The 21,656-nt window shown below is 37.0% G+C and overlaps 2 protein-coding genes across 3 annotated transcripts in view; one reads left to right on the forward strand and one right to left on the reverse strand.

Moving 5' to 3' along the window:
• Positions 1-3,246: 3,246 nt before the first annotated feature.
• On the forward strand, positions 3,247-15,371 carry LOC140166514 (2-Hydroxyacid oxidase 1-like). Of its 2 annotated transcripts, XM_072189994.1 has the most exons (9): positions 3,249-3,405; positions 6,552-6,689; positions 7,180-7,331; positions 7,985-8,243; positions 9,630-9,778; positions 12,885-12,976; positions 13,078-13,239; positions 13,696-13,765; positions 14,432-15,371. In XM_072189994.1, the coding sequence occupies exons 2-9, from the start codon at positions 6,556-6,558 to the stop codon at positions 14,500-14,502; spliced, it is 1,089 nt and encodes a 362-aa protein (XP_072046095.1). In that variant the 5' UTR covers positions 3,249-3,405; positions 6,552-6,555; the 3' UTR covers positions 14,503-15,371. The 2 variants fall into 2 exon arrangements, with proteins under 2 accessions (XP_072046096.1, XP_072046095.1); XM_072189995.1 differs by lacking the exon at positions 13,078-13,239 and having other exon boundaries at positions 3,247-3,405.
• A 1,789-nt stretch (positions 15,372-17,160) lies between these two features.
• The window catches only part of LOC140166515 (uncharacterized), a 30,403-nt gene continuing 25,907 nt past the window's right edge, over positions 17,161-21,656 (reverse strand). Inside the window, exons 7-8 of the mRNA XM_072189996.1 lie at positions 21,170-21,385; positions 17,161-18,755 (exon numbers count right to left, since the gene is read on the reverse strand). Coding sequence (XP_072046097.1) covers positions 18,493-18,755; positions 21,170-21,385 — 479 coding nt within the window. The 3' untranslated portion in view covers positions 17,161-18,492. The remainder of the gene's footprint in view (positions 18,756-21,169; positions 21,386-21,656) is intronic.

Below are 21,656 nucleotides of genomic sequence, written 5' to 3' on the forward strand. Positions count from 1 at the left end.
TGTTTGATTAAGCTAACAAAATCTAAGTCTTTAATTGAAAGCAAGTTATGATTGGTACAATATAAATTATGATAACAAATGCACATACACAATAATCAAATATAATCACTCTTTAACTATTTAGTACTTAGCCAGCATTCTTCTTATTGGTGATCATAAAGAGTTCTTGCAATGTTCTGGACGGCTGATGTATATCCTTATTCTCTTGCCCTGCGAAAATCAGCGAAGTCCTTTGTACACTTGCATTGATAAATATCCTTGCGAATAAAATCCTCACACAAAAATGGCGTTGCTTTCTCCAAACCGTTATCTCCTTGCGCTGCTTTCTCCAAACTTAACTCTTTGCGCTGCTTTCTCCAAACTTAACTCCTTGCGCTGCTTTCTCCAAACTTAACTCATTGCGCTGCTTTCTCCAAAAACTGGTGCTATTTCCACCTTTCACACAATATCTTCAGGAAGCAGGACTGCGATGCAGTTGTCCCCACTTATATTGACAGTTGCGTTGCTCCATTAACCAGACTTCAGCAAATCGGCAGAAGAATATATATTCCTTTCTTGGAAGAAGTACGTTCTTTGACGTATTCTAGATCTTCTCCGACAACACTGGCAGACAGTAGTGCATTGACTACATAAAATACTTCTGGTTAGCAATTTTCTTTTTTTGAAGGAATTGGACTGTAAGCATATTAGCTAGCTAGCCCAGATCAACATTATAAACTGTGAATAATAATAAAGGCTATTGCAGCCTGTCAGATCTGTATCCAGATGATAATAATTGTAACCTTTTCCATAAAGTCCGACATTCGGAACGATGCTCACCTCAAGAGATATCAAAACAGAAGCTACATGTCCACCGCCATGATCATATTGTTGAATGGGCTGTTTATAACTCGCGCCACAATATTTACACATTCCCCGTGTGACCTCGGGGTCATTGCAAATGTACGATAATGTTAGTTGGTAGGCCTATATAATTTGTGCGGTAACTGTGTCTCACTATAAACAGCAAGGGTTTCGGTATATATACAAGGATTATCGAAAATGCGGTATTTTCACTATTAACACGCTGATTGATCCAAGGAGTTGTATAACCTTTACATCGGATATTTACAAAAGGTGCATGATTATCACATACTTCAAGAAAAAAAAAATTCCACGTATACCAAGCATCATCAACACATTCATTTAACTCAATTTCATGCCAAGGCACATTTCTTAGATCATTACAGAAATCCACTTGATTAAAGTTTCTAAAAGATCTAGTTGTAATTACTCTGGGTTTGTACCTCGGTCATGTCGGTTTAGTACATTTTTTGATAACATAAACCAACAATGAGTGGTCACTCAAGCCAAGTGGAATTACACCAGATGAATGAAGCTTATTACATGCTGCAATTGTGTATACATGGTCTATACATGATTTTGTTGTTTTAGTGACTCTGGTGGGTTTAGTAATAAGTTGCCTTGGCTGAAAAAGTTGGCAAAGATGTTTCAAAGGTTGGGCAAGACCTGTTTTAATGAATCAAGATTGAAATCACCAAGAAGAAAAATATCCTTTGAAGTAGTACTTAAAATATCCAATTGATTTTCCAATCTTTCAAAGAAATGATTCTTATTCACTTTTTTTCTGATCTATAAGCAGTACCAACATAAAAATAGTTACTGTGGGGAAGTTCTATTTTCACCCACAAAGATTCAATATCATCACACATATTCATACTTATTAATTGACTTGAGTATTTTTCGCTGACGTACATTGCTACACCACCGCCATGTCTATTTTTATATTTTCGGTATAATACATAAGGGGTGGTGCAATAAATATGTGTACCCCCCCTTTGGCCGTGCCAAAAAATCTTTGCCCCCCCTTGTGACGTGCCAAAAAATCTTTGCCCCCCCATTTTGACGTGCCAAAAATCTTTGCCCCCCTTACACATGCAAAAGATTTTGGGGAACCCGAATTTAAAACCTTAAATTGTCTTATCATATAATGCGAGCGGAGCGAGCAGGACATTTTGCATATTTGAACGTGTTCCTAACGTTTTCCTACGCCTTTTAGGGCGTAATATAAAATGGTACCCAAAATATCTTCATAATGGTTGCCCCCCTTTCGACCTGCCAAAAATCGCTTGACCCCCCTTTTGACCTGCCAAAAAAATGCTTCCCCCTTTTGTCCTGCCAAAAAATCTTTGCCCCCCCCTATAATTCACCCCCCGGGGGGTACACATAATTATTGCACCACCCCTAACCTGGTATATGAAGCTCATTATTGTCAATATTACTGTCAAGACTAGTTTCATTTAACGCTAAAATTTCAATTTCTGTCGTTCCAAGAAAGAATTTGACATGCAAATTTACCAGGCAAAATTACAAATTCTCATACCACGATATTTCAATGCATCATATACATCAGAACTTTCCATGACAATCAGATATGTAACAAGTATTACAGGTATAACAAAAAGATTATAAAACTAAACAAAAACAATTTTATAAAAACAATTATATAAACTACTCTAAACAATATATGATAATTTTATTAACAAGGATATAGAATCACTAAAATAGTTCAAAAAATAGCTTCTAGACGAGGTTTTATGGTTTGTAATAAATTGTGGGATATGCTTTTACCATGTTTACGAGGGGAATTCATAACAATTAGTGGGGTTTTAGCGGGTTCGCCGTCGGATAAGTTTAGAACTGTCAAGCTTTCGTCAGTAGTAGCTCTGACTTCTTGAGGACAAAGTACCTAAGAATGTGACATGTAGGCCGCCCCTTGCCTACTGATGGCTCTGAAAAGAGCCGTTCACTGAAGACTGCCCTTGTCAATAGAGAACAAGCAGATCTCGGATATCTGTTTAATTTGAAGGTTTGGTTGCATTTATATTTCGCAAGTCTTGTGGTTCTTGAGTTAAGACAAGTAATATATCAAACCCAAAGTTTGGAGCATTTTCACCCTCCCGAGGAAATCATGCACATGGGGCGGTACAAGCCTCGGAATCTTCTTTGTAGAACCCATACAATTCCTCTTGTGTCTTTATATGTGTAAACATTACAAATAATTATGTCAACAAAATCAGGTTTGAAAAGATTAAAACAAATTCATTCAAAAAGTTCGTATATTATGGCTCTAAGGTAACGCTCTAAGGTAACGCTTTAAGCTACGGAAGTCAACTTCAAGGTTACATGGCATATACAATCAGGGTGCATTATTGTTCAAGGTTACATAGCACGAGACTATATTACTAACCTTCATTGTATATAGTACACCAGTCTTGTGTAGGATATTCTCACATTATGGCTGCTTCGCTAGCAGCAAATTAAACCAGGAATTGGTTGCTTTACTGTAACAACTACTATTATTAAGTATTGGACTTGTCGTGTGGTAACAACATAATGCTACATGTAAGTAAAATAATAATTACTATTATTCGTTAAATGGAGTCTCCTTACTATTGCTCTCTATGTTTTGAATATGATTAGTGTTTTGGGTTCTTTCTAGTATTCTACCTTCAAAGTAATCAACAGACTAAGCTGATTTATAATAGAGATATTACTCAAAAACGAGTAATGTCCCTTATATCCTACCTTGAAAGAGTAGTTTTCAGTCATTTACGAGTGGTTTTCACTGTCGTACACGGCGTACGGGATGTTTGGTTCGACGGACCGATACACTGAAGTTGCGATTTTCTTGGCTTTAAAGGCCGCTCCAAATACCTGGAAAACACATTAAGTTGGGAGCTGTGCAAAGTGTGGTGGTAGAGAGAGAGAGGTGAACATTGACTTGATTATATTTTAAGCCTACTTAATTGGATTGCCCTTGAAAGTTTGCCTGGTCAACTGGATACGTGAGGTATGGGTAAACTTAACGTAAGGTAACTGCAAGCGACAATGACCCCAAATCATAGCGACAGGTAGTGACTGGTCCGCTGAGTGCGAATATGTATTTATTTTGGAAGGTTTATCTTTGTTTTAAATTTTGGGACGTTTTTCCAAATTTTGATATTTTTGGTGATATTTCAAAAAGCGACATGCCAAAGACAACTATTATTAATACAGTTATTTTCCACATACCTACGTTACTATATTCGCGCTTTGGTGATTTACTAATATTACACATTTTGTGACTGCAATTTATCGTTTTCAATGCCATGAAATTAACGATACTATCTGGAAATACTCCATTTAGAATTTCAGTCTGATCGTCGACTTTTGCAAGCAACAGAATGCAGATTGGCTCACGATGAATCTTATATTCCTCTAGGTGGGGTCTCTTTACGATATTATTACTTTGAATTTATTGTAACAGGATTATAATTTACCTCTGTATGCAGGGTTCGTGGCTGCGTTTGGAAAAGCTGTAGTCTTTGGCGCCGTAAAGGGCACAACTAGCGAGAGTGTCTTCAAATTTCCCCAATGAAAGCTTGCATGCGTCTACTCCTAAACTTAGACTTCTCCGTAGTCCACTTGCGGCCCATTCTACATACTCTGGCTATTACATTTAAGCATAAAACTCTGATTTATATTGATTTGTGTGCAACTGATAGATTTTCACATCTGTATCTGATCTTTTCAGTCACCACACTCCCTCTGTTTGTTAGCTTCCCAAGTGGACTACTGACTTTGCCTTGCGGTTAAGATTTTAACACGGGACTCTATGGAGAGTTAGGCCAATTTCTGGCCTAACTAAAATTAGTGTGATTGGTCGCCCATATCTCGCTTTGGTTTAAATCTTCCGGGCCCGCGCCATTACCATTAACTACACCGTACACAACTATCTGTGGTATTTGCGGCGCTTTTGTGTTGACGCCAAAGTTAATCTCTCATCAAACATCTAGCGCGTCTTGTACTATACCATGCTTAGTACATGTGGTTAATGGACTGATAAACAAGTATGCTTGACAGTGTGTTTTTAGAGAGCAAAGTCCCGGGGCAAAGTTCTGCTTAAAATTCAAAGTCCATAGTCGGATTTTCGTGGTTCGCTATCAATAAACTGGTAGATTCCAAAATCAGAATTGTTCGAAATTACAGTGAGCCATTATAATTATGCAAGATAATGTTGCATTCAATTACTTTTATTGTCACTAATCATCTGATATTCTTAATTCTTTATGACCATTTTACTATTGAATACTTTAATTTTAATTAACATCAGTATAATTTTGAGTTCAACGAAATGGGTTCATCATGACTAATAATAACATATTTTTAATAAAATTCGACTATGGCATATTCTACTCTAAACTATACTAATACTTTGGTTGGCCATTACCAAACATGTGCTGTGATTGGCACATGCTTGAGATATCTCTTTGTATCTATCAGCGATCAGCAAGCCGACAATTGACTGACCTTGTTATAGACTTGATTGGACACTCTTAAAGGATGACTCCGGCAATCACAACATTAAGCCTAGTTATATGTTAGACAAATAATTATCAAGTACGAATCACATGGTTTTAAATGTCATTGAATTTGACAAAATTGGTAGTCGGATTAGGCATCGACTGACTACCGTTCTGCCTGTAACATCGTACATTAGATCAGTATTGATTTATTCTATTCAGCAATATCAAGGACTACTATCGAACTTCTCACAGCAAATATATTATTTGTTGGCTTAGTCGTAATGCATTTGTGTTTCAGAAGCTAGAGGTCCCGGGTTCGATTCCCAGCTCTGCCTACTTTTATTCCAAGGCTGGGAAAATTGTAATTTTTGAACTGCTAAGTTATTTGGCACGCAATCTGGGCTAGTCCTTTTCTGATGGCTGTTTCTCTTACAGGCACACTCCCTCTGGAATCCAAACCAGGTTCCCGCCCTTTTTACATCCCTTAAGGGATCTGGAATGAGCGTTTTGAGCGTTTTGACAGTATTTTTTGTGGGACATGAGAGCACATCAGACATATCGAATTGCATTCTGAATTTTTTTTAAATTCACGATATATATTTTTCACATTTTTGATATATAACAGTCCTCGAAGTAAATGTTATAAATCAAATGATATATTCTTAAAGTGTATGTAGCTGGGAGGAAAAGCCGACGATCAATTGAAAATTTGGATCTTTCATATTGAAGATATGGATTTTTTCCCAACAAGACCTAATTTATTTTTGGTGTTTTGGGAAAAAAATCCATATCTTCAATACGAAAGGTCAAAATTTTCAATTGATCGTCGGCTTTTCATCCCAACCACATATATTTTAAGTATAAATCATCAGATTTATAAAGTTTACTTCGAGTACTGTTAAATATCAAAAATATCAATTTTTCATGATTTGCCATAAAATGAGTATTACATTACGAATTTCAAAAAATCAAAAATAATTGATATCAGAAGGACATTCTTCGTATTCAGAATGCAATTTGATATGTCTGATGTGCTCTAATGTCGCACAATAAATACTGTCCAAACGTTCATACTCCATCCCTTAACCCATTTATTCAGCTAAAAATTAAAAAGCATATTATCTGGTATATGACACTATCATTGTGGAAATTTGCTATATTGTTTAAAATTACTATTGAACCGAAATGTAAACATTGTTTCAGTAAAATGACAGATCGAGAATGTCTTGATGATTTGGAGGCTTCAGCCCGTCAAATTTTATCCGTGTCAGCCATCAAGTATATTTCGAATTCATCGGATAGAGGACAAACAGATACTGATAATATTAACGCGTTTAGAAGGTAAGGCTTATGAAAGCAGTGGAAGTAAACACTTTTGTCCGTTTGAAACAATTTAAAACTCACACACACGGCACCCCCACCATACACACAGGTTTTGATTGTACTTACAAGTTCTTTATAATGCACCACATCAGTCTGCCCACTACCTAAACTTCGAATTGACCGAGAAACAATCAGATAATTGAAGTCACACTGTAACATTTCTATAAAAATAGATTAGCATTTCTTTTCCATAAAATGTTAGCATTAGATATGCCCCCTGCACGCCGTATACTGTGTGTTCAACTAAATATTTCCATTGTTATAAGCCGTCTTATTAAGACGGATTATATAAAATCTCGGATTTTGTAGGGCATCTTTTTTTACTAAATTACATTGCAATCGTGTAAAACCAGAATTAAAAACAATATTGAGGGCGTCCTACGCAGCAAATGGCTTTAATGTAGAAACAGCCTTGCCTAAATGCTCAATCATTGATCATTGTTCTCAGGATTCGGCTGAGGCCTAGACTGATGCGAGATGTTTCCAGAAGAGACACATCTACAACTATCCTTGGACACAAAGTTTCCTTTCCTATCGCAATCGCGCCTACTGCACTGCATCATTGGGTCCATCCTGGAGGAGAACGCCTCACTGCCAAAGGTCATGAATACTTTATATTTTTAAACAGCTATCATAATCTTGCCATACAATGTGGTTGGCTTATCCTCATACAGGGTGTATCAAAATGATTGGTACCCATCAATTTTGAAGTTTATTGTAAAGCCTGCCATTTCAAAAATGCAACATAAGATACTCTTGAAACGTCTGGAATGTATAGTTTATGACTTGTTATACAATTAATTAATATAAAAAGTATTTGCATCTTATGTTGAACCTTGCTTGATGTGTCATACATATCAATGACAACCAACGGGTACGTACAGCTTGTATCTAAGCCGTGTTATATCTCGCAATGCGGTGCAATGGGGTGTGTTCGCGTGTGTAAATGAGGACTCAGTTAATTCACCAACTTAATGAAATTGATCAAAATTGTCACAAAGTAGAAGTAAATGCGTGCGTTTTCAGTTGTGACAATTCAAAACTTCAATGGAAGCAGTATTCTTCCAACATCCCGACGTCAATTTTGTCGTTGGGCCAAAATTACTACTGCGTATGTAACGCCACAACGCACGCAAGTGCTGGCCCTAAGACACCGCCGTGTTAGTATGAGTTATGTGTCTCCTCAAGGTCACCACATGTTATTCAAAAGCGCGAAAATGATGACATTAACACCACTATTCTCATTCAAACAGCTGCGGAGTCCATGGACACAGGAATGGTCCTAAGTATGTGGTCAGGTAGCAGCTTGGAGGATATTGCCGAATGTTCACCCAGTGGGCTGAGGTGGCTGCATATAACTCCGTTATCAAACCGAGCCATTATCAAACAGATAGTATACAGGGCAGAAAATAATGGCTATAAGGGCATATTTGTCACGCTGGATAGCCCAATCAAAGCCAAGAGTGGGACACCATTGATCGTGAGCAAATTATACAGAAGAACTCCAGTCAGGTATGCATTTTTAAAAGCTATGGGACGCCATGCTTGCTAAAGCTTATGGAATGAGCGTAACCAGCATTCAAAATGTAAAGACAGGTCTCGATGTACCGATATTGTTTTTTTGCTAGTACTTGCTTCCTCTTTTAGGCTAATCAAGGCATTACCATCAGTTATCTATTACTAGGTAGTATTGGCGGGTTGGCGCAAAGATAGCGGTTTATCTTCCGCTTGAAGCTCTGAATCTTAGTCAGAAACAATATGTGCAGAAAGGGCAGTTCTTATCCTATTATGTGGTTAACTAAGTTAGATCTGGGAACTTTCACAGCAAGATCAAAAGCAGAATTCTTCTTGACACCTACATCCAAATTGACCTTATCGGTAAACCCCATAGTTCCTTGCGCTTATACACGAGATATCGTCATTTGACGTCACGCCGAATTAGTGCGCAGTAACGATGTTAAAGTAACTATGTGCGCGTCGGCGTGACGTCAAATGACGACATCTCGGGTCTAACCGCAAGTAATTTTAGTAGTTACCGAATAGGCCAATTCTTCCACGACGGGTTAAGTTTTGATAATTTAGTCACATGTAAGAAGACTTTTTATGACCCCATTTTTTGTACAAATTAAAGTAAAATCTTTTAAAAGTAAGCGATTCCGATACCCGTCAAATAGCAACATTTTAAAACTGGCCGAATCTTTTTCAAAAAACATTGCTGAAATTATTAGGCCGCTGGTCTCGAAAAGATTGCTACTCCACTGTGCCTAAATGCATTGAAAGGGGACACCATGAACATGAACATATTCAACCTAAATGACACATAAAACTAAGATACTTCTGGGTCATATTAATTTTGTGTTTCGGATGCCAGCTATAGGTTAAATACCAATAATTATGTATTACACGGGTTTCAATGGGAAAATGCCTAATTTCGGGTGGAATTTTCTCATATTCAGAACTCTCACAGTTCAATGCCACTAATATCAGGTGATGATGTAGATGCCAAATGATCAAAAATTCAACATAGGTTGACCTGAGACTTTTCTTGTTTTAACGCACTGAACCGTAAACACCTTAAAATGACAGTGCGCCCTCGAAGCTGAAAGTTACAATATGATAGCGCGAATATTTACTAAAAATCGAAGCCGTGCGTACGAATTTTGGTACTATTACAACAAAAATGTCATATAATGAGAGAAATGGTACCATTTTGAAGCATCAAACTCTAAAAAGTACTTTTTTGGCTATATAACTTGATCAATTTCAGCGATTTTAATGCAGTCTTTTTGAATGCCATGAAAACAAATAGTTACTCGTCGTAATTCAATGTATCGCCCAGGCCTATTAGTGGTCTTTAACCTATAGTCACTTTAAAACATGTTTTCCTGTATATTGCAGCTATGGTCACTTTAAGGACACAGACGTTCCCTTAAGGACTGACCACAACCTAGATATTGAGCTTATTGACAATACCATCACGTGGGAGGTAATCGATTGGTTGAGGTCAATTACAAGACTGCCAATAGTCGGCAAAGGAATCCTCACCGGTAAGTTGTCATACTGATAGAGAAGGGTTATCATACACGTAAGCATATCATAATTGAGATTGAATCAAAGCCTGCCAATGCAAGCAATCTTGTACAGACCTTGGATGGTCTCTTTCTTAATGTATATAAGGGCAGTTATCTTTCCAAATAATGTGATTCGTTACTTATACTAGTAAGAAAAAGAATAATACAAATCAACGTCCGGAAGAAATAGAGGATCATTAATCAGTCATTCCATAGCAGTAGAAACACCGCTGATGAATGAAACGTTTCCCTAAAATTATAGGATAAAAACTATGAGAGCGTTTTACCGTTTGCGAAATGTGCCGCAGCGAAATTACAACGAAGAACGTAAAACGATGCGTTTGTTTCACCGGAAAACGAAACCAAAAAACATTGAATCATAAAAGGTTCAAAACTTAGTAGCAGATATGCAAGGTCTGGTTGTTCTCTGTTGACATGGAGCAATCTTCAGTGAATGGGCTCTTTTCAGAGTCACCAAAAACTTTAACACTGGCAGATAGGTGAGTTCTGTTTGTTCTCTGTTCACAAAGGCAGTCTTTAGTGAACAGCTCTTTTCAGAGCCACCAAAAACTTTTACATTAGCAGATAGGCGAGTTTGCTTTTTAACTGTTGTGATCTGCCCTGAGTAATTTAACTTGATGATTTATCTTTGTTTACAAAGTTACATGAGTGATGACATTTTGGGGGAATTCCCCTCTCAAATTGAGCAAAACAAGTTGAATCATATCTAATTTGGAATATTTGGAAACTCCCTAAGGAAGTGATGTAATGGAATTCCCCTAAGGAAATGATGTAATGAGAAAGGTTAATATTATAATTAAGGCTTGGGAATTTCCAAGTTCTCATCATGTGTATTAATACTTGGGATTTCCCAGGGCCTGGTATATAAGAAAAGGTAAACATATTTCTTCTCAGTTGATAGTGTTGATCTGAGCTATGCTTACAGTCCAATTCCTTCAAAGAAAGGAAATTGCAAACCAGAAATATTTTATGTAGTCAAAGTACTACTATTTACCAGTGTTGTCGGAGAAGATCTAGAACACGTCAAAGAACGTTATTCTTCCAAGAAAGGAATATATATTCTTCTGTCGACTTGCTGAAGTCTGGTGTTTTGATTCAACGCAACTGTCAAAATAAGTGGGGACAACTGCATCGCAGTCCTGCTTCCTGAAGATATTGTGTGAAAGGTGGAAATAGCACCAAGTTTGGAGAAAGCAGCGCAAGGAGTTTAATATTGGAGAACGGCGCAAGGAGTAAAGTGATTTGGAGAACTGCGCAAAGAGTTACGAATGTGTTTGGAGAACGACGCAAGGATTTTCGCAGGACAAGTGAATAAGGATATATCACATCAGTCGTCCAGAACATTGCACATACTGCAGTTACTGTCCGTTTTCCTATACACAATACACAGTGCTCTCACCATTGACGCGTGACCTCTACAAATGATGTATGTTGGAAGAATGGGCACTTGACTAGTTAACATCACTGTGTGAAAAATAACCAGCCAATATTTTAGCTATTCTCCAAACTTCTAGCAAATATATTTCTCTAACATGACCTAAAATTACAGCTAGGTTAGATGTTCGGAAATAGTCGCACTTTTGTAAAATATGAGTGAGGGCAAGGCATAGCTAGCCAACTCCCCGAGTTAATTGAATGGAGATTTGACCGAAAATATTGGTATCGGACCGCTCACTTCTGAAGGATGCCACAAAAAACGGTACAAGCTACATTTTAACTATTCTAAATAGGTTCTAGAAAATATAGTTTTGTAACATGTCCTAAATTTTTAGCTAATTTAGATGTTTGGAGAGGTCGCACTTTTGTGTTTTAGGAAGGATATGTAAACGACAGATAACACCAAAAATATGAAGAAATTATTTCCAAGTCAACAATCATTATGTTGCTCATTTTCAAGAATGCTGGTTTACAAAAAGCACGCCATTGTCTCATTTCGTGAACAAAGGTACACATACCATTGTTTCCTTTCGTTTCCTTTATAATCGGTTACCCAACTGAAGCTATAATACTAGCTTTATTGCGATATCGCACATGTAAAACAGACACTTGTGCACAACCAGAGAAGATCCGATTTAATCAGTTGAGCTGTTTCAATGAGTGTTATCTTGGTTTAATAGCTTTTAATGGGGTTTAAGTCCTGCAAAGGTCGAGATGAATTCTACTGTAGACATGACTGCATCATGAAGAACTTTATGATCGCCAAGAAGAAGAATGCTGGCTAAGTATAAAATAGATAAAGAGTGATTGTATTTGATTATTGTGTATGTACATTTGTTGTCATATATTATACCAATCATAACGTGCTTTCAATTAAAGACTTAGATTTTGTTAGCTTAACCAAACAGTGTATTTGTGTTGTGCATTCGTGTGAGTTCGGGTAAAAGGTGATTTTGGCCTTGAGTCAAGTACGACTCGTAACACTGTTCACTAGGAGCAGTCTTCAGCGAACTGTTCTTTGCAGAGCCATCAGTAGACAAGTTGCGACCTACATGTCTCATACATAGGTACTTTGTCCTGAAGAAGTCAGAGCTACTCCTGACGAAAGCTTGGCAGTTCTAAACTTGTCCGACGGCGAACCCGCCAAAAACTTTCTAATTGCTATGAACTCCCGTCGTAAAAGCCTATCCCACAATTCACAATACTAGTACTGGTTCTTACTATTTTATTTTTGTCTTGCTGAGACTTGAACATGTTGAAAGTATAAACTAACCAACATTGTCACGAGTGTCTGAAAAAATCTAGTTTTCATTTGTTGAAAGCGTATAGAGGCCCTGCATCAGTTTATCGATTGGCTCCAAACAAAGAATTTGAACCGGTGTCCTTCACCGTAGTTATGGCGGAGTGCAGTCCATTCAATCAAATTTTGTCATCAACCCATTTGATTGCAGTGCAGGGTTATGTGTATGAGACGAACTGTCACGGTAGATTGCAATCATGCTTTTGTTGAATGCATTTTAGTAGTCCGCCATATTTACGGGATGATACGTCACATGCAAGGCCTCTATAGAAAAGCGTTTAGTCAAGGTACTAAAGATATCGCATTACATCTTACTTATCACAGCTGAAGATGCCCGTGAAGCCGTGAAACATGGAGTATCTGGTATATTAGTGTCGAACCACGGGGGAAGGCAGCTTGATGGAGTTCCAGCAACGGTAAGCTAAATATTATATATAAACATACATAAAAACTATATACTTAAATTAATGATGTGTTGCTTTGCAATTATGTAGGCCTATGACTGTTTCAAATGCAGATAGACGCGCTGCCAGAAGTTGTAGAAGCTGTGAAAGGTACAGGTGTTGAAGTTTACATAGATGGCGGTATACGGCTGGGTACTGATGTGTTGAAAGCTCTTGCCCTCGGTGCGAGAGCGGTATTCGTCGGCAGACCTATACTGTGGGGTCTAGGATTGGATGTGAGTAGCCTGGATATCATGCTGAATTCTGCATAGTGACGTATACCTAATTATATTAAACAGTTCCTATATAAACCTGTGACGCTATTCACCGAGGGAGGGCAGTAACCTCAGAAGAATGGGAGGAATGGAAGGAGATTTCAGATGTAGTGCGTATCTGTTCGATTTGTCATTATATGACTTCGTAATTTGTTGAAATCAATTTGTAAATGTGGATGGTTTCTACCTATAAAGAGTGTCTCAATGAAAATACTACCCAACTTTGACACTCTTTACTCAGGTTTATTTATAATCAATTGTAAAATAAAAATATTTACATATATCTTATATTGTTGTTTTTTTTAAAAACGAAAGGCGATTTTTTTTTCACGAAATAAAAACCATTTGCGTTTGAGTTAGCATTTTACAAAATTATTATGTTGATGTTTCAATGAATTATCTTTGTCTTCTGTACAGGGCGAGAATGGGGTCAAACGTGTGCTTAAAATTCTACAAGAGGAGTTTGATATTGCCATGGCATTGACAGGTAATACCAATGTCACATGACTAATTTCTCATTCAAATTCAAATTGGTGACATACCACTAATACCTCGATAATGTGGGTCAGTCCGAACCACCGCGCCGCTAGTCCGAATTTTAAGCTTACCTAACGGTAACGGTAACGGTAACGCTAATCCTAACCCTAAACCCAACCGTAACCCTAAACCTAACTATAACTCTAAACCGAACCCTAACCCTAGAAATAAGGACTAGCGGTGATTCGGACTGATGGTGTTTCGGACTGACGGGGAGACCTCCTCGATAATGTCACACCCGCGCAGCCATTTTGTTGTTGCGTTGAGTAAAGGTTCAGTTCCAGAGATATCCTACACAGACAAAATAATGAAAGGTTATACGAGCACATGTATAAACATTTTGCTTAGTTTTTGTGTGGGATATAGACATCTGAAACATTGGGCAAAAGTTTGATGATAATGGGTCTAAAATGCTGGTCAACATGGAATTAGGACAAGTTATACACCCTGCAATACCAAGTAATGGACTAATAGTGCAAAAGTTACAGACTAAAACACTGACGTTAACACCACGGAATGTAAATATACGGGAAGTCATGTTGCTACATTTTATAGCATGCAACATTATTTTCATTAGTTAATCGTTTAAACAAAATAATATTTTCTATACTTGTAGGATGCAGATCTGTTGAGGAGATAAACGCAAGTGTGGTGCGGAGAGATTGCACATGTGCGGCTAAACTATGAATGAAGTCATTGGACAGTTTTCTGTACTTCTACAAACAGCCAAGCAAGGCTATCTATATTCACGTGGCAAATTATTTATAACATAAAGCAGTTGCTCTAATTGATTGATATTGATTCTGCATTCTAAAGATTGATACCAGTATTTGAATTTTGGGCATTTTCAAAAGTACTTTATTTAAGTGTGGCAATAAAATATTATTTTGTTCGTGTTTGAGGACAGAAAATGTTTAGTTGTATTTAAAAGTACGGATCATGGTCAAAAAGGTTTTGATTGCTCTTCATTATCTATTATTTTTATTACCAATTTATATATGATTATTTACTTATATTTCGTCGAATTTTCTTCATGTTAAATTAACGTTAGTCTCACAAAGGCAAAATAATCTTAATGTGTTATTCATGGAAATTAAATCATTGATATTATAATATTGCTATTTTAATTTTGAGGAAATGCTAACTTTAGCAATACGCAAGGTAAAAATTGGTCTTAACGGTTAATAGCTTGACCAACCCTCTTTTAAGTATAAAATGGGAATTCCTGTTAAATAGCCTGTCCCAGAATATGGTATAGCAAAAATGGCTGCTTTTACTAAACGTCGCTCCGTCGTTATTATAATTGAAGGAAGGTCGATTTATCTGGTGGCGATCGGAGAAAAGGAATAACAGAAAATGGCGAAAAATTACGTACTTTTACAAGGCAAAAAGCAACTTTTCTAGGCATTTGTCGACATGGTGCCTTCGCGAAAGAAAGTTTCCTACTATAAAGACATAACTTTTGACATAGTTTGTATGTTTGAAGGTGCAAAATTAACAATAAGGCGTCCGGTTTTACCGCCGCGTTCAGTAACTCATATCATCACGACACTTGTCGTAAACGACACTTGACGTAAACTAGTCTTTTTATCCCTGTCTTCCATTATAATACCAATCTGTATTTTTCAGGCGTTAATAAAATATGGACACTCCATACACCTTCAGTGTACAAGCGTTAAAAATACAATTTGACACAGATAATAAAAGCAGAAAAAACAATTTCGATTTCATATGCATTACGTGATTTATGTAACGTGCAGACAAATATTCAGTGGTAATATTATATACTCTATTAAGGGATGGGGTATGAACGTTTGGACAGTATTTATTGTGTGACATTAGAGCACATCAGACATATTGAATTGCATTCTGAATACGAAGAATGTCCTTCTGATATCAAATAATTGTGATTTTTTGAAATTCGCAATGTAATACACATTTTATGGCAAATCATGAAAAATTGATATTTTTGATATTTAACAGTACTTAAAGTAAACTTTATAAATCTGATGATTTATACTTAAAATGTATGTGGTTGGGATGAAAAGCCGACGATCAATTGAAAATTTTGACCTTTCGTATCCATATCTTCAATATGAAAGGTCAAAAATTTCAATTGATCGTCGGCTTTTTCAACTACATACATTTAAGAATATATCATTAGATTTATAAAATTACTTCGAGGACTATTATATATCAAAATGTGAAAAATATCAAATTTTAATAATTTGTCATAAAATTTGTATTATATCGTAATTTCAAATAATGAAAATTATTTGATACCGGAAAGACATTCTTCGTATTCAGAATGCAATTCGATATGTCTGATGTGCTCTCATGTCCCACAAAAAATACTGTCGAAACGCTCAAAACGCTCATTCCAGATCCCTTAAAGGAGGATGGTTCGATGCTATTTTCCCCTTGGATGAATGACCTTTGCTCCTTGGCTGAACGACCCTTAACCCTAACTCCCTGCATGTCAGAATTCAATCCTTTGGAGACCGTGGGCGAATAATATTTATTTTAAACAAATTCAAAATAAAACATTTTTCAGCCCTAATTTTTCATTGAGTTAATGAGACAAATGTTGTGTTTTCACTGATATCAAAATCTAATATCATCCTCCTTTAACTACACACACTGATGGACTGTTCAAGTTGATATCCATAACCCCCCTATGGAAGACATGACCTTAATTACACACAGGGAGTGTGAATTTCAAATAGGGAAACCTGAATGGGTAACCCCATTTGAAATATACACCCACCGTGGGTTATTCTATTAAGGTCATGCAGGGGGTGTATGGATTTCAATTGGAACAGTCAAATAGCCATTCCAACCGACCAGCAGTTCAAACGGATATCAGTGTCCATATAAATAATACAGAAAAATATGATAGTATATATATATTCAAATAATGACAGCTATAACACATTCGCGATCCGCATCCTTAATTATATAAAGCAGGGGACAGTAAACCATACCTGTACCTATACATCACAGTCAGTTTCGAAAACAGTAAGCTATATAATGAAAGTCATGAGATAAAAAGAATTTATCGCGTCTGATGTCACTGCCAATTACCAGGGCCGGATTTACCATAGGGCCAGATGTGCCCGGGCCCAGGGCCCCCCAAATTGCAATGTGCAATGTAAATCTTCCATTTTGGCCGAAAAACGCTATGTTTTGGGCCAAAATAGCCTACAAAAATTGCAAAAATTTTGCGCGCACTGGCCTGTTATATAGCAACATTCAGCTTTAATTTGGGCTAAAATAGTTTATAATTGAAATTTTTTGCGCACTTGCGCAAATGTCCCAATAAAATCTCAAAAGTTGACGACTTGAGTGCACTTGCCTTCCTCACGGTGTGTTTGGGGCCTCCAAATTTTGGTCTGGCCCAGGGCCCCCAAAAGGTAAATCCGGCCCTGCCAATTACGATCCTCGATTGGCTTACACAGGTTAATAGCGCGTAAAAAGAAGTCCGATTTATCTGGTGCCTATCGGAGAAAAGGTATAGCAGAAAATGGCGAAAAATTACGTACTTTTACAAGGCAAAAAGCAACTTTTCTAGGCATTGTTGACATGGTGCCTTCGCGACAGAAAGTTTCCTACTATAAAGACCTAACTTTTGAGATGGTTTGTAAGTTTGAAAGTGCAAAATTAACAATAAGGCGCCCGGTTATATAGCCGCGTTCAGCAACTCATCATCACGACACTTTTTGAGTTTGATTGACAGATGACGTCAGACGCGATAAATTCTTTTTAAGACCTCCTTACAGCTTAATCTAATGAAGAAAACATTTTACCATTCCTATTTAAATTCCTATGGATATTGTGTGCATTTGCTTAATCTTAAGTGCATAATTGTTTCCTCATAATCTTTGTTAAATTGTCCATTACCACACTAAAACTATTAAATAAAACAAAAAAGCAATCTGCAAAAAATATGATCGTATTACATGAATTACTCTATGCTGACTCTGAAGTTCCATCACATTTAGTTTAGAAATATTAGATTGAGTTGAACGCATTAAAGTTTTACATAATACTAATACTAATACTAATAATATGGCTCTGGATGGTGCTATTATGCATGATATTACTTTTAAGTAATATTAAAATATTTATGAAAGTTGTATATCAATTTATAGCCTGTTCCATTCTTTGAAGAGGTATAGGCTATACGCCAAAAAAGGCAAAGCACATTGATCATATTATTATGATTATATTGGATGTATAACACGTTGTTAGATATAATTTGATAAATACGATAGTAACCATTTGAAGATTTGCAACTATATAATTATGCAAGTAATATAAGTTAATAAATAGTACTTTGAAACACTAACTGAATTTATAAATATAATATTATTGGAATATCGTGATATGCTTTTGAAAATTGGTTGTGTAGCGCCGGTGTAAGAAGCTACTGAGATCCCATATAATTATGTTATATTAATTGTTTTAACAAGCGTATAAATTTTGTGATGAATGTGCTAAAAACTAATGACAAGAATGTGATTCCAACATTTAGTGAACGCTAAAATGTTTAGTTTTAAAACCCGGAATTTACCATATTTTCAAAATTAAATAAAGATAACTGAATAGTATATTTTTAATAACCTCGACATATTTCTATTCATCCTGGGTACATCAGTAGCCAATAACTAGATTGCTTTATTGACAATATTTCCAATCGGCGTCGTGGCCCCGTCCTGATCCAATACCAATATATCTGACATCTCCGAGACATTCCATATCCGCACTGATAAATACATTGCCATCGAAACTAACCTCCACATGCCCATTAGCGAATGAGAAGTGGTAATCGCGGTAGTCGGTGTCGCTCAGAATGTTGAGTGAATCCAAGGTAGAATGTATAAACGCGTTGTTGGAATTACAGAGGTAAGCTGACTTTGTATTATCCTTTCTACCAATCTCTGAAATAAAAAAAAGTAGGGAACATAACATTAGTCCGATAGGTCATTAGTCCGAAAATGGTTAAAGTTATGGTTTAGGGCATTTTAGGTCATGGTTAGGGTTACGGTTAGTGTTGGAGTTACGCTTAGGGATATGTTTGACTGCGGTTAGGTTTAGAGAATGTTGGGTTAGGATTAGGGTAAGAGTTAGGATAAGAGTCGGGATTCGGTTTTTGGTTTTATATTACGACGGATTCGGTCGTTTCAAGTTTCAGGATTGGTTTTGGTTTTGCTCACGCGTTTTTCTATTATCCTACCTAAGCTCTTGACTGACGTCATTACCGATACCTTTGTCTAGAACCCTTAGTTAGAAACTTAGAACTTGCAGAAAGCAGTTTCGTTTTCATATCAGTTTGTTACATAATCGTGTCACCGCACAATATCAGGTTTGAAGTTACCTTAATTAAAGTATACAAAAATGTTTTTAAATTTAAATTTATCAATCTATCACTGAGCGAAAAGCGGTTGGTATTTGGCGCTTTCCCCAACGCAACAAAAAGCGCTCTGCTTCATTAGGTAAAAACCAATCGCTGTCGTCCAGCGATGTAGTATAAATTCAGCTTTAGATGTTATGATTGCAGGCAAGTTCTCTTGATCCCTTGATTTTTGGTTATTATTTTTTGAGAAAACTGCAAAAAATAATCACCAATTTAGATTTTGTTCTTCGTCTTTTGTATAGTGGGATGTACCTTGTATAAATCATAATCATAAAATAGGGGAAACTACCTTATAATCATGCAATAGTTTGTGTGTAATGACTTTTCTGTCAACATTTTACCCACCAACTAAAAAAGGGCGAATAAAATCCCTCAAACATGGTCAAATATTTGACCGCAAATCGTGGTTAAAATGAACCCTATCGGGGTTAAAAAGTTACCATATTATTTGTCAAAATAAAGGCTCATTTGATTAATGGGGCGATGAATGAGGCGATAAAGAAATTGACCCTTAGGGGTCATTTTAATATGATACATACAAACAGAAAATGGCCATCAATGATTTCAACCGCGAATAGCGGAGTCAAATAAAAGTGAGCAGGTAAAAGGATTAACATTTTGACCACGCTGTTTTAAGAGTGTATGTTGTACATGTCGTATTGGTGGAAGTCCCGAGGTGGCGACTCTTAACACTATGATGTGCAGTAATTGCGATCCCAAAGACCTTTGTTTTCCCCGTTTGCCCACAAAATAGCGGCATAATTATCTTGTTCCATAGGCCTAGATCCGGGGGGGGGGGGATAAAGCCCCCCAATATTCAATATTTTGCTATGGGTTGTTGACCAAATTAACCTCATATTTGACCAGTTTAGCCCCGAAAGTGCAAATTTTTTGGCGGCGCTCGTGCGAATTTATTCCACTTTTGTACCATATATTCCATCAGTTTAGTTTCAATATAGAAAAAAAATTTCGCGCATTTCTACCATAAACTTATTCTATCGCCAAAAGGTGCTGGATTCACTATAGGCATACTTCATGATATTTTCCAACCCCATCCCCCAATGTCGAAAAGAAATCTACTCAACTGTCTTGTTTTGCCCTAGTTGACCAATGTTTGCCTCCCATAGATCCTTTGTTTTTTTTGAAGAAAAATCCCTGTTATAAAATTATTTTACCCCTAGAGATCTTGTAGGAATAAAGATAACTCAGACAAGGCCTACTCTCTATAAACAAAGCAGTAGGAAAGCAGTAGGAAGGACGACAATTTATTTAAACATGGGTAAATTCCCATTCATTTCAAACATCTACCCCAAAAGACCCAATAATTGGACCCAATTTGTAGTATCTGTCCTACCTCATTACGACCTTACATCTAAGACCCCAAATATTTAACATCTGCTCCAGAACGACATCATTTTTGTAGTATTTCCCCCGGGAGGAGGGGGCACTTCAATATGAAATGAATATAGGTGTAGGGCTGGCACTTTTGCGCTAAGAGGCATTCGGTGAGAGCAAAATATGGGGTCATTGGGTGAGAACATGACCTTTTTTTTGAATGGAATCTTTGAGTGAGAGCCGAAAAAGCGCCACAGAAACCTCGAAAAACGAATTTCTAGTTCTAAATGGCTTCAAATTTCTTTGTTTTTTCAAAATCAGTGATAAATGAAAGTTGCTGTTCAAATTGAACTTGTAAGGGTCTTTGGGTGACAGATCAACTGGAAAACTAGGGGCCTTCGGGTGACAGAGCATGTGTTCGTAAAACATATGGGGTCTTTGGGTGACAGCGATGCTGAAAAGGGGGTCTTAACAGCCCTACATACGCGTCACCTCCAAAGTTGGAGTGCCCCAGGGTATATCCCCGAGACACCACTGTCTTCACACAGTTTTGCCCACTTTACTATGGAAGTGCCATTTGGTAGAAGTATCATTTACGTGTACCTATTTTCGGTATCCCGACGGCTCCTGCTGCATCATCTGCAGGATTGTTGGTTGGGGATAGAAGGATGTATGCAAACGCTGTCCCTTTGATAGAAATGGTAAATTCCGTGGATTCAGCTGCAAGTTCGCCAAATGGAAATACGAAATCGGAATTCAACATACGTCCATCGTGGGTGTAGCTAACGGTGTGCTGTTCCTCACACGCTGACATATCATCTGGAAAAACACACGAGAAACACTATATTAAAGCCATATTATAACATTTGCTGAGAAGAACGCCCTCAAAAAAAATTTAAATTCTGGTTTTTACACGATTGTAATTTACTTTAGTCAATAAAGATACTCTGCAAAAATCAAGACTTTAGGTGCTGTAGTTTTGTCAAAATCCAAGATTTTGTATGATACGCCGGAACCGGCGTTTTATTATTACGATGGAAATATTAGTCGAACACGTATGCACAGTACGTACACGGCGTGCGGGATACAC

This window comes from Amphiura filiformis, chromosome 12 (assembly GCF_039555335.1).
Source record: "Amphiura filiformis chromosome 12, Afil_fr2py, whole genome shotgun sequence".
NCBI lineage: Eukaryota > Metazoa > Echinodermata > Ophiuroidea > Amphilepidida > Amphiuridae > Amphiura > Amphiura filiformis.